Here is a 13,478-nt window from a genome sequence, read left to right as displayed (position 1 = left end):
ATTATTATATTTTGGAAGGTCATCAAACCAATCGTTTCCTTTACATGGAAGGTTTGACTCTACAATCACAGCACCAGAAAGCATATGAGTCATGTGGTTGTAAGAGAAGCCTTTGAGAGAGGACTGTCCTCTGTAATGAATGGGAAGAGACTAGAAGAGGAATCCGTGTAGTGGGAGAGGGTGGCTCTCTAGGGACTAACTTACTGGCCTGAACATAGCACTTTGCTGCTGCTTGCACCAGGGATCTGTACTCAGTGTCGCATCCATCAGGTCTGGAATCCGCCACAGTCATACCTGACTAGTCAACCGGAAGGTTGTCCTTCACTGAGGTCAACCAGAAGGTCAATATGTAGCTGTTATTAGGCTTAATTAGCTAATATTATATGAATCTCAAAGAACAATGCTGTGCTGAAATCTATAAAACTGGCTCACCACTGGATAACTGTGACTATGATGTGTTTATATTCTAAAAGGCACTGGCTTTATTTTTTTTACATGATAATTTTTACAACAATTTTTCTTCCATAAATCTACTCTCTCTCAGAATTTTAATCACATGCTAGGAAAGTTTGTACTTTTGATAAATGATATAAATGAAAGTCTAACACTAAATGGCACATAGGTGGAAATGAACTGCTGTGTGTCCACGAGCCAAGTCTTTATGCCAGAGGAAGCCGCAACAATGACAAATGAGGTAAAATAAGCCATGCCTTTATTCTACGTTCTCCCCTCACTTATCTCACTTTAAACACAATGAGCAAAGGTCTGTGGCTCACTCTGAGAGCCCCTCAGAGAAACGCCACCATTGTGCTTAAATTAAAGACGAAAGGTGAAAATTTACAAAGGCCGTCACTTGAGAGGCCACACCTGGGTGACTGCACGTGCCATGAGCAGAAAGGCCACTAACCCTGTGACAGCGGCAATACAAAGCAACAAATCAACCTCAAGTTAAACTTGAAATAAAAAAAAACAAAAAAAAAACAGCTTTTGTTATTGCCCTGGTTGTAGGTCTTTAGGTTTCAGCTTCAGCATGGCATATATAATGGTTGGTGTTTTGCACTAGCACTGAAGCGGTAATCTGTATGCCCCTGCAATTATTTACTACTAAAGGACTGACCCGAGCTTTTGAGGGGTCATCAACTGTATTTGATTTCAATCCTTGAACACGTTGTTTGGTGAGGAAGCAAAACATCCAGTCTATCAGAAAAGCAATGCTTGGATGTGAAAAGGGCAGACGTTGCAAATGTGGTTTTTCACTTAATAAGTCAATCAATACATTGAGTTCCTTGCCTGTCTATTTTCAGAGGTGCCATGGGACCGAATCAACAGGGGATGTTTGACATGGACAATACAGGAGCCAAATCCCCAAAGACCCTTTCCCCCTTAAAAGTAAAAGTTCAGAGCAGAAAAATGGGTACCTTGACCCTGCAAAAGGTTAACAAACTTCTGCTTAATGAATGGGAGGAATGAAATTTCAGACAAAGGAGTCTCCAGCAGAGCTTCCAGCTCACCAAAGCATACCAGCTGTGTCCAAGTATAGACGGGGAGGGCGACATTTTTGTCCATATGCCCATAATTAATGCTCTCTGCGCTCTCTATTGTCTTGAAATTAAAATGAAAAAATTTTGGCCACTCTTGGCTAATTTTGTTGACGAAACACAAAGAGCGGTACAGGGGGAAATGGTCATAAAACAGTTGTTCCCTCGCTTATCAAAGACTCAACCTCTTCTGCTTGAGTAGCTAGGCTTTATCCGCGCTGACAGGTGTATTGTTTCGGAGAGCTATAAGCTCTATAATCATCATGGGCAGAAAGCATAACGCTTTGCTAAGTAGGTTTAATTGGCTTTGGTTTTAAGAAATGTTGCAGTGTGACTGCCTGGAACACCTTAATTTCAGGTCTTGGGACTTCCCAGCAAATAACTGCTTAATCTCGCCTTGAGGAGAATTCCTCAACTAATGAAAATTGCTTATAAAATATAATAAAGCCCTGGTCTCTTAATCAAATAAGATAACATTTTTTTTTTTTTTTTTGTAATAACCTATTAATTTAATTGGTCGCGACGTATAAAACACATCACTTACATTTAATTGACCTAGAAACTATAGTAACAATATTTAAATTAGACAAGCTAGGAAATTTCAGCTATGAAGCCATAAAGACCAGGCATTCTTCACCATGGCGACATATTTCTGTCACACTCTGCCTCTTTTTCTTTCCCCATTTCCCCCTCTCAATCGCTCTCTTTTTCCCCTCAACCCATCTCATCTAAGATTCCACACGTGGCCCAATTACAGAATTCGGCAAGCAAATTGAGGCTGTTTAAAGCAGGTTTCTCTCGTCTTTTCTGGGAACTATGGCAGCTGCTGTACGCAGCCATTTGGACACCGGGAAACACTTTCAGTGTTTAGATACACACACAAAGCGGGTACGTGATGTTTTAAAGCACAGAGCTTGTGTTATCAGCCCATGTCTCTCGGTTAAAGACAGTGCGGTATAGAGTCTCTTTGACAACAGAGGTATTCTGTGCTTGACTGCATTAATGATCGCTATTTTTGTATACAGAATAAGTCAAATCCATTTGTCACACCGCTTGTGATGGCATATTTAATTTGGATATAGTCAATTAGGCTGGACTAAGCTGTGTACCCTGCTGTGCACACCTCCATTTTGCACTCCTTCATCTTTCCTGCCTTTGCCATTAGTAATCCTATTAGGAAAGACAGACAAGAAAATAGTGGACCAAGCCAGGGTCGATAGAAGCAGCTCCACCTAAAACATTCCATGGAAGACTGACATAATTTCCAAATGTGTGGCTATGTATTTGGCTGCAGGGTGAGAGCGATTCTTTGTGCATTGCCTCGCAGGTTGGTGTATAAATGTAACTCATGCATCAACTGTAGGGAGACATATTTATGACACTTTGGGGACATGCACTTTTCTCTCCTTGCACTGCTCCAGACTGCTTACATTTTGCCAATCAGTCTGTTGCTATGGTAACACACCCCTCCCCTTCTCCGACCAAAACCCCAATCTCAGTCCCCCACCCTCCATTTGCCTCTTTCCCCACACAGCTATTCCTCCTCCTCCTGCTCTCTCTCTCTTTCTCTTTCGCCCACACTCATTTCCTCTTTTTATATATGACTCTATGCACTCTTTAGTAACATGGCCAAAAATGTTCAGAAGTAAGAAAGGGCAGCACAGGTCGCACACGTACACAAGCACACAAACTCTTGATCGGAGCTTGTAACCCACAAGTACAGGAAATATTAGTATTGGTAAGCAGGAGAAAGCAACTTGTTGTCTGGAGGAAAAGAGACATTTTTGTTTCACCCATTTTGTAGACGCAACTCAAATTAATCGCTGAAAACATGTCAGAAATTATGGATGCTTGGTGACCCTGCTTTTGTACTTACTTCCCCCATTGCTTTGCGATTGGTTAACTAGAAGGTTACATGTAGTGCCACTGTCCCTCCATGCCCATATTCATGCCCATCCCACTCATAGGCCCTAGAAGGAGAGAAAACAATCGAAGAAGAGCCGAAAGATGAGAAAATAAACAGACCACGGCTCAGAGACAGGAGGTCAAGAAACAAAAGCACAATTCCCAGTTAATTAAAGGAAAAGAGAAGAACACCATACGGTACAAATAAGACAATATAAGTAAACAAACAAGTAAATAATGCATTCAAAGGCTAAAGGTTGGAAGGAATCCTGGCTTTGGATAAATCCTGCAGCTTAAGTGGTGAGGTGGGAGGGGATGAGTGGTTAGCAACAGTGACCAGTTACACAGGTTGGAAGAGGCTTAGATTCAGAGAAAAGAGCAACTTCTGGGAAGATGGGTATTAGAAAGCAAAGGTCTCAGAAAGGAAACATGAAAGGACAAAGGGGTGTCATGCATTAGACCACACCTGTGCAAACCAAGGGTCTTAGAATCAGACTGAGAAAGAACGTAGTGCGGAAGAGAAGGAGGGGGCTAGTGGGAAGGTGGGAGATGTCAGAGGAGAAGACACGCCAAGGTCTTACCAGGTGGTCTGATTCCCATGTGCTGCTGGCCGTCCATCACGAAGCCTCCCATGGGTTGACCATCTGGGTTGTAGGGAGCTCCTTGACTTACTGCAGGAGGGCATGGTGAGGGAATGTAGGGGAAACGAACAGTGGTCAATTAGTGCTTTTAATTAAGTTTAAGTCGCAGGAGAAACATAATCTGTTAACACACATGCAGACTTAGGCATTTCACACAGTTTCTTTGGGTTTCATGAGAGATAAAACACTTGACAGAACGTGCCCAATGAAGCTTAAGTACTGGGAACAAAGAGCTAAGCCTATATTCTGTAATACAGGAAACGTTTTTAGACAACCCCCCCCCCCCAAAAAAAAAATGAAGGAAAACCAAAGTTATCTCTTTTTTTTCTTCACACACAAGCTAATTGAGATGTACTTACCGTGAGTTCACGCTTTTCGAAGTGTGTGTGTGTGTGTGTGTGTGTGTGTGTGTGTGTGTGTGTGTGTGTGTGTGTGTTGGGGGGTTATTTGGTCAAAACAACAGCTCAACCCCAATGAATGCCTTTGAACTTTACTGAGTCCCTAATGCTACCCTGCCCCCTGAACCTTATTACAGGTAATAACATTTACAGCAGTCCACAACAAGCCATGCACCAGGGGCACTGTTTGCTAACAGGAAGAACTGAGCTGGAGGCAAACATGGCCACTTCAAAAATAAAATATTAATATTAACTGTACTTGACCGAACAACTCTCCACAGTTCTCCAGTATAATAAGTTGGATAGAGAAGATCCAGTTGTAGTTATAAAGGAAGGTTTCAATACTTTAATCCATCGTACGTGTTTGCTCGCTTCCCTTCGTCACTGGGTTATATAGTGCCCAAGTCAGCGTGATTAGTGCTTTGGGTTAATTGGATGGATTTTAGTGGTCAATCATTGTTGACATCCAGGCTGGGCTAAGTATTTACCGGCAGGTGGGCCTCCGGGTGCATGGCTTGCAGGGGGCTTTCGTCTACGGGACTTGAATACAGAAACTATGGGGGACTTGCCTGCACGGTTGGACTGGTCGATCATGGGCTGCACTATTCTTCTTCTTGCGTTAATGAACCTGTAAAAAAAACAAGATGCAACATATGACTGAAAAGTCACTGGAGTTTTTGCTATCTTTTTCTGTAAACACATTCACGTCCAAGCCTGCTGCTGTCCAGATCAGCACAGATAGCTAATCAGAGGGGTAATTGAGGGATTTTTTTCTCTAATCCTCTAGTACTCCAGTGGGAGTGTCGGAGAGTTGTTCCATAACACAGAAATGTTCACAAAGCTTATGACTTGTACAAACTTGTGCTAGCTTAATATATATTGCCTACTAAGCGAAGAGCACAATAGCACTTTGCCGAAAGTGGTGTTTTCCTTTATTTATGTAGTTCTTTTTTAACAACTTTATTTTAAACCACTGGACCATTCAAACCCTGTTGCCAGATGTAAGACAGTAGATATGAACCACAGGAATTAATGTGTTTAGGAAATGTTTGCTAACAGAAAAGTGTTGCATTGTCAAAGAACATAAGTACAAGCCATGTTTTCTTTTTCATTCTGTCTCCCTAGGTGGAGAATAATGAAACTGTGGGTTCAATGAGGAGATTTTTTCCCCCGCCAAAAAGAACAGGCTGCTCTGCAGTTCTGCGTATTATGCATAACATTTGTGACAAAAACATATTTGGCCCCTGTAGCTTCTGACCCCCAGCCTCTTTGCACCATACATCGGAGTGCTCTGGCCTTGTTCAGCCTAAATCCCCTCTAGTGACCCTGTGACCCTGGTCACCTCCAGGAGACTATGCTCAGGGGTTCCAACTTGATTTATGTCCTCCTGCTGTTACCACAGTTGGACACTTCCATTTCATCCTTTGAGGGGGGAATTAGTAGACTTTTAAGGAAACAATAGCCCTGCTACTCTTTTCAGGCTGAGTAGAGCAAGGGAGGAGAGCATGGGGTGGAGGGAGAAAGCGAGAGATAAAGAGAAAGAGCAGGGCTAACAGACAAAGAAATGTTCACATAGGCATCTGCTAAGCTTCTTCTATATTAATTATAAAACGGATCATTCCAACTCTAAATTTTTATGTTTAAGCCATTGGAAAATGCAACTGTAAACCACCTGCAGTTTGGATAATTAACTTTATTACTATATATATAATTATCATACACAATATAATAATTATTATATAAATTTAACAATTCTTTAAATAAAAGTTACTATTGAACAATAAGGTTTTTTTTTTTTTTTGTGAGTCATCCAATCATACCTTGATTAATGTGATTTTAAAGAACTCTTCATGTTTACCCATGGTAATATTACTGTAATAGATTGTCTCTCATGGTGTAAAATTTTAATTATTATTTTCTTTGCATTTATTTTACCAGAGATCACAACTTTCTCATATCACCAATATCACTCTACGACATCACCTTAAAGGCTTAAAAAAAAAGATCAGGGGAGGAATGTATTGACATGGCAGTGCACCATCAAATGAGAGAATGTCTGGAGTTTTATCACCAGCAGCGGGCTGGAGAGCAGGGGGAGTCTCAGGCTAGGCATTCCTTTTACTGCCTTCATCTCAGGCTGGGGTCAAAGGGGGGGCACTGTTGTCTATCTGCTGACCTCTGCTGTTTGGATTTTCCTCCCTTGCTCACTCGCTCTCCCTCTGCCTTTTTTCTGCTTGCTTTTTTTTTGTGTAAATGGCTGTTCTTTCTTTTTTCATAAAAGGTATCTTAAGCTTCCTCTCTCGTTCATTCTTATATCTAAGGCCAGATGCGCCAAAAGCTGGAACAAAGGATAAGTGCTACACAATACTAGGCAGGGGGATGGAGAGGTGGCGAGGGTGAGGGAGGGGGTTTAGGAGTGTGAGGAAAAAGAAAAAGAACGGTCAGGCTCTGTTCTGTGAGCCAGGCGGACGCCCTGGCGCTGACGGTTAAGAAGGCAATCAAAAGGAGCAGAGAACCATACGGGCCAGGCTAAAGCTGGAGCCTCCATTAGAAGTAAAAGCTCACCTTTATGCGACCTCTCCACACTATAGGACTGCGTTTATGGCCTGTTCAGTTTCTACTTCCCATAGGCACACAATGAAGCCAACTATTCAGCCCTAGCTTGGGACAGGGGGGCTATTTTAAAGCAAAACGCCACTAGTGCCACCTTCAAAGTAGGGTAAAAAGAGGAGGGTTAAAAATACACAGCTTTACAAAAAAGGTTGAGAAAAAAAGACTGAAATGAGTGTTTATGAGCCAAATTAACCTGGACGGAGACTTGATTCTTCTCATTCTTTTAGCGCATGTGTGTTTCGTAACATGTTGGATCGGTTTTGCTCATTCCCGCCTTTACTAACAGTTGATCTTATCTCTGTCGGGTCTGCCAGGGCCTCTGCTAATATCCCACTCTCATTACAAACGCACAGGTGTAGCACGAGCAGCACGTGAAATGGCCAATTAAAAGCAAGAAATTGTCTTTTTCATCAGCTGCCTTTGTTGCGTGACCAATTAGGGAATAATTTAATAAGAGTTGCTGGAAAGATCCAGATTGAAGATACAAAAGGTTATATTTCAGTATGTCTATCTAAATGCATATGAAGTACGTCATTTTTTGAAGAAATGCCCCCTTCCTTTGCTCGTTCCCTCTCTCTCAGATGTAAACTGTGTGAGGGGGCGCATGCATGACTACGGAGGACCAAATTCACTCATGAAATCGCATTTCAACACACTCAGCTACATTTACATGTATATTAAAAACCCACAAACAGGCATATCCATAATACCGATGGAATAGAATGATCTGATGATTTGGATCTGCATCTGTGGCTCTACAGGAATCTTCAGTAAAAATATGCATTAAAAGAAAAGATGTAAAAGATGTTATGGTTTTAAGATAATTATCAGTTAAAATTATGGATTTAGTCATTGTGCTAACTCTGTGTTGAGACGTAACTGGCTAAAAATAGCTAAATACTACCTTTTAGTAGTGTGAAGGTAGTTCAAATGTTTTCAAAACATTGTAGTTTTCCAGTTACAAGTTGCTTTGTGACAATGCTACATTGCCGTTTTCAGTGTTGCACTGTATTGTGAACACACATCAAACTAAGTAATATTCATGCATAAAGTAATACCAATTGATTTGTTCCATCTAAAATAAATAAATATTTGAGTCCCTATGACATTTTAGGTATTTTTTAATAAAAAACAAAGCAAACAAACAAACAAAAAATTCAAATATGAAGCAAATTATTTCATAAAAGCTTATGTTCATTACTATGGAAACAGTTTAAATTAGTGTGCTTTCTGTTTTTTGGCTATGAATTTATAGGTTCAGTTTATATTGTATTTAATTGTATCATCAAATAGTTATACATTTAAAATTAGATTGCTTCCCTAATTAGCTACGATCTAGTTTGTTTTGTTAGCTTGTAATGTAAATAACTACTTTTTCAAAATTATAGCTCAACTGTAGTTTAACAATTTTAAATAATGTGCAGCTTGTATCTTGGCAAACAACATTTTTGAAGTAGTTTCCCCCACGCATGCTAACTGCTATAATTCAACTAGCTAATCATGCAATAAGACCCCTCTGGTAAAACCAACTTTATTATCAGTATCTGCTCTGGAGATCTATTTACTTAAGTAATTAGTTATTCACATGTTGACATGCCTCAAGGCAAATTTCATAAATACAAGCATCTCATCTCAACCTAAAGTCATAAAAGTCCACCCTGGCTCCTCCTCTTTCCAAGTCAATCTAGGGTCAGTCACTATGGCCTGCCTGTGCTTAAATAAACTAGTCCAGCTGTTTGCTGCACAAATTCCATTTACACTGTTGCCTCCCCCCAATCCACCCGCTCGCACTCACTCACTCACTCACTCACTCACACACACACACACACAAACACACACACACACACACACACACTCTCTTATACATACATTTACACACTTCTTTTAATCAGCACAGCAACCCAGGAGGAGTGCCGTTAACCTGTTCCATTGCTGAAGACAGACAAGGGGGAATGGGGCATACATAAAGGACCAACTTCCAACACCCGTTTGCATCTCTCACCTCAGACAATTCCATTCAGCCACATCACATCCCTCTTCCTCCCCTTGCACTGCATATTCCTGCCTTTCTCACCCTTTTGTTACGTTCTTAATAACATCGCCTCTCCCTCTGCCCCTCCGCTGCTTCTTAGACTGGCCTGCGTTGGTGGAATCCCATAAGAAGAACCCACACTACTGGGTCTAGGGAAGCAGGAGCCATGAATGCGAACTAGTTGTTAGTACGGTGATGTTATTCTTCTAAACACTTACAGCTTATCTGAGGTGTGGTACTAGAAAATCACAGAAACATAGGCATTTGTCTTGACATATTTGCAGATTTTGCTGTAGTTGCTTACACCAGCTAATCCCAAACTTGGTGTTTTCCAGGTTTCTCGCATGCAACTTTGAGATCTAGATCATCTGCATGCCAAACACTAATTTTGGGAATTCAATCTCACATTTAAATCTAGTCATCATCCCGAAAACTTTGCAGTGTGTATGTGGCCAGAGATTCCCAAACTTTACCGGGATTACCTGGTCCACTCTAGCAAAACAGCTTGCCCAAAGAAAACAGAGGAGATGTAAAGGGGGCTTTTGGGGAAGTCTCAAGTAGGGGCTGGTTTAATCCCTACTGCATCAGCCCCCCTCCAACAGAGGCTGACCATTACTTTAGCAAACTCACCCCTAGTGCACCCCCACAAGTTCCGCTCACCAAACAAAGTCGAAACCTTTCCATTAACAGGGCTGTGAAGTCCCCTCTAAAGCTGCTTTTAAAGAGTGGGGCCGCCGCCTGGGGGCTAAGGAACACACTTTATAAACACATTGCTGGTCTGTAAGAAGGAGGGAGGGGTGCAGTAAAGATCACTACGAGTTGCTCAAAAGATCAACGCAGCCACCAGGAAGACATATGCAGACTTCAGACCAGGAAACCTCCAGCTTGAGGCGAGAGGAGACCATTGCTGTGATCAACCCCCGTTGCGGCATTCAAACGACCACCGTAAAACAAAGCAGAGTGCAACTGCTGCGAGGTGCTGGACATGCTTCAGAGACGGTTCCCTACTCTTCTGGAGCCGGGGACTATGAGGTCATTCTTGGCATGAACATGACCTGCCTGCTCTCCTCTGATTCCCCACCCAGCCCAGAGAGAGCAAGAGAAATAGAGCAATAATACATCAGAGAGGGAGGGCACCATCATATGCCCCCTTCACAAACACAACATTGGAACACCCTCCATTCCATGCAGTCGTCTATTTCTGAGGGCTCTTCGTGCAACCTGATGCCAGAGCCAAACGCACTGCTTCTCTGTCTGGGCAAACATGCAAACGAACAACCGCACAGTGTTGGGACGTCAACTAGCAGCCATGTGTGTGGCAGCACATGGCACATTAGAGAGGAAATGACATCACGGCGGCAGGTTTAATGGGGCCTCCGCCTAGCTGTCACTGTGGTGGTCTCTGCCGGGCACTGTAGAGCTCATGCTGGCACCACCAGTACTATTGACACACATACAAGACCTTACATGTAAGCTCTGACTGGCATTACTAACCATGCACCAGGAACCAGGAATTTTCCTGAGTAAAAAAAAAAAAAAAAATTGTTTTAGTTTAACACCTGATGGTATGTTAATTTGAATAGCCAGTAGAGAACATAAATGAAAGCTTAAGATTTGTGGTCTGACAAGTTTAGTCACTTTGCTGCTTCAGCTTCTCTTACAAAAACTGTGATGGCACCATGCTGATATCACATTGGGTATTCTGTTATATGCAGTACTATGGTACTGTTTGATTCATGCACAATTATATTTATATTTATTATTTTTAATAAGTAAGTGTTGCCATGATGTAAAAAATAAAATAAAAATCTGTTTATCCAACCAATGACAGATAGGAGTTTTCATTATTTTCGTTTTCATTTTGTGAAATTTCATTTGGTGAAATTAAAAGTGCAGATAATATGGCTAGGGCAAATAATGTTCATATTTATTCTTTATACTTGCGTCATATGTAGAGAATGCATATATGAAGTGTTACTCGCTCTACCGTGTATATTTTTGTGGTTGTTGTTTGGAGGGGTGAAGTTCAACGTGACCTTGCAATCACTGTAATGCTAAAAGCTCATTAGCTAATCAGTGGTCGGCTCGCTAATCAGCGGTCCAATCTGTTCCTAGATTTATAAACATAACCAATATGCTCTAGTGCCGATCCACCCTCCGTCTGTCATGTTCACATTCCCCCACAAAAGACAGGATAAAAAAGTAGAGAAAAGAAGAAAAAATGTAGGCTGTGCCTGGAGCCTGTTGTGATGTAAGACAGGGAGAGAAAAGGGGGGGTGCACCCTTGTATGGTTCACAGCCTCTGTACAAATGCATGCATACACACATGCACATATCCTATGACAACTACTGCCAAAGAGCAATCCATGCACATATATCTCCACATATAGACGCATTCTCTCCGAAACAAAGAAACTATTTTAACTGTGCTGGTCTCGTTTACACTCAGGCACACACATGCGGCCCAACACACATTACAAACGACTTCACATGACTAAATGCATGCGCATGCGCGTGCACACACACACACACACACACACACACACACAGACACACAAAACCACTCCAACTTGTCTGCTGTTGACACAACACAGAGTTCAGGTCTGAGCAAGTGCTGAAATTCCAGTATGGCAGAATTGTTAAACACTTGAGAACAGACTAAGCCCAACTGTGCAGAAAGGCAAACAATCCTTATATCTATCCAGCTTCATGGAGCTGAGCTCTCCACTATGTCTCCATCTCCGCCTGATGTAGCAGGGGATTTTGAGGGTGTAGATAGGGCTGCATGCCTGTGTCTCACTGGTGTAAATATGTCTTTTGTTTGGCGGTTTGACCCCAGGGTGTGTTAGTATTTTGTTGAAAGGCCATGGATATTCACGCTAAAGCACCTTGACAGGAAGGCTGTGTGAAGGCCGCTCCGGGACATGGGCTATGGCTCATCTCACCCAGACCTGCTTGCATCCTTTGGGCCGCTGTTGCGTACACACACACACATGCATGCATGAACAGTGAGACTTACGCATATGCATGCATGCTCACCTTAAGCAACTAAGTTGTCAGTGTACACTACATATAGAATTATGGATTTAGTAAACACACATAAAATCCAAAGGAAAATTTTACTGCCCAGATGTTGCTCTGTGATAGACTTAATGGAGTTCCTTGCTATGTTTTATATAAGTATAAATTTGTCTTGAAAATAAACTTTAATCTTTGCTGTCAAGCAAGTCTCCATTTGCTTTCCATTTAAGTCTCATCATGGTGTAGGTGAAACCATTGATATACCACACAGATCTCATTTGTGATTTTGCTTTTGTATAGGTAAAACTGCCTATCCAAGATACCTACTGGGTCAAGGGTCACATTTTCCCCGAAGCTATCAGAACGTTGCCAGATACTACACACGAAGAGCACATCGAGCAATTATCCAGAGCTTTTCTTGAACAAGTTTCAACTTCTCTTGACATGGGCGGGCTTGGCTGTCAGAGAAGTGAAGCATGCCAGTCATCCAGTTCTCTCTCTTTATTTTGCTCTCCCTCCTTTTTTCTCTCAGGCACAGAAACCTGATCCAGGGTGTGTGGACACTGTTTCTCTAAAGTAGCCCCGCCACACTTCACTCCATGCTTTTAAGACGTTCATAAAAGCCGCCTTATTGACAAAACAATCCATCCCTAAGGTTTAAACAGCATCTTTAAAGGGATTATTAAATTCCGTCAGGAAGGGAAGAACGGGCAACACGTGAAACCTGATGACCCGCCCATTGATTTTACATCACTGATCTTTATGGAGTGTTCTGAGAATGCCTTCTCTTATCGTCAAAGGCTAAAACTTTTCTTTCTCTCTGCATCTTTTCTTTTTCTTACTCTACCATCATTTCAATGAAAGTTTTGCATTCTGTATGTCGAACGACTGGCTGTGCCTTCACATCATTATGGGGTTATACATAATCCCTAACAAAGTTCTGACATCTCCCTCCAAAAATAGATCCCACAGTCGATGCCTCCTCGATGCCACATTCGCTCACCTCGTCTTAGGCTGTCTCTGTGTGCTCATGCGTGTCCGCGGGTGCGTCTGTGCTCATGTGTGCGTAAGGGTGTCCATAAGGGTGTGACTAAGTGTACGTCTATTGCGTATCGTCCAGATTTGAAGAATAGTTTTCAGACACTCTCAAAGCATGTTGACTAAACCACGCACACACCCACACGGGTCGATTGTTAATACGTGGACCCAGATTTGCAGCAGTCCCTCACGTTATGTTAGTGCCAATAATTCATAAGTGATCCGCACCCCACGTGCCCTTTAGCATTTTTTATTTAATCATCAGCCTGCAGATTCTCGGAGTCTTCATCAA

General features: G+C 42.0%; 1 protein-coding gene across 2 annotated transcripts in view; it reads right to left on the bottom strand.

Moving 5' to 3' along the window:
* Nucleotides 1-13,478, bottom strand: part of meis1b (Meis homeobox 1 b) — a 62,055-nt gene that overhangs the window by 1,417 nt on the left and 47,160 nt on the right. The window contains exons 10-12 of one of the 2 annotated variants that reach the window (XM_042736213.1): nt 5,052-5,110; nt 4,025-4,114; nt 3,415-3,508 (exon numbers count right to left, since the gene is read on the bottom strand). In XM_042736213.1, the coding sequence (XP_042592147.1) occupies nt 3,450-3,508; nt 4,025-4,114; nt 5,052-5,110 (208 nt within the window). In that variant the 3' untranslated portion in view covers nt 3,415-3,449. The remainder of the gene's footprint in view (nt 1-3,414; nt 3,509-4,024; nt 4,115-5,051; nt 5,111-13,478) is intronic. The other variant, XM_042736212.1, reaches the window with a different exon arrangement.

Source organism: Cyprinus carpio, chromosome B13 (assembly GCF_018340385.1).
Source record: "Cyprinus carpio isolate SPL01 chromosome B13, ASM1834038v1, whole genome shotgun sequence".
Lineage (NCBI taxonomy): Eukaryota > Metazoa > Chordata > Actinopteri > Cypriniformes > Cyprinidae > Cyprinus > Cyprinus carpio.
The sequence above is the reverse complement of the archived record's forward strand: the minus strand, read 5'-3'. Positions and strand labels throughout refer to the sequence as shown.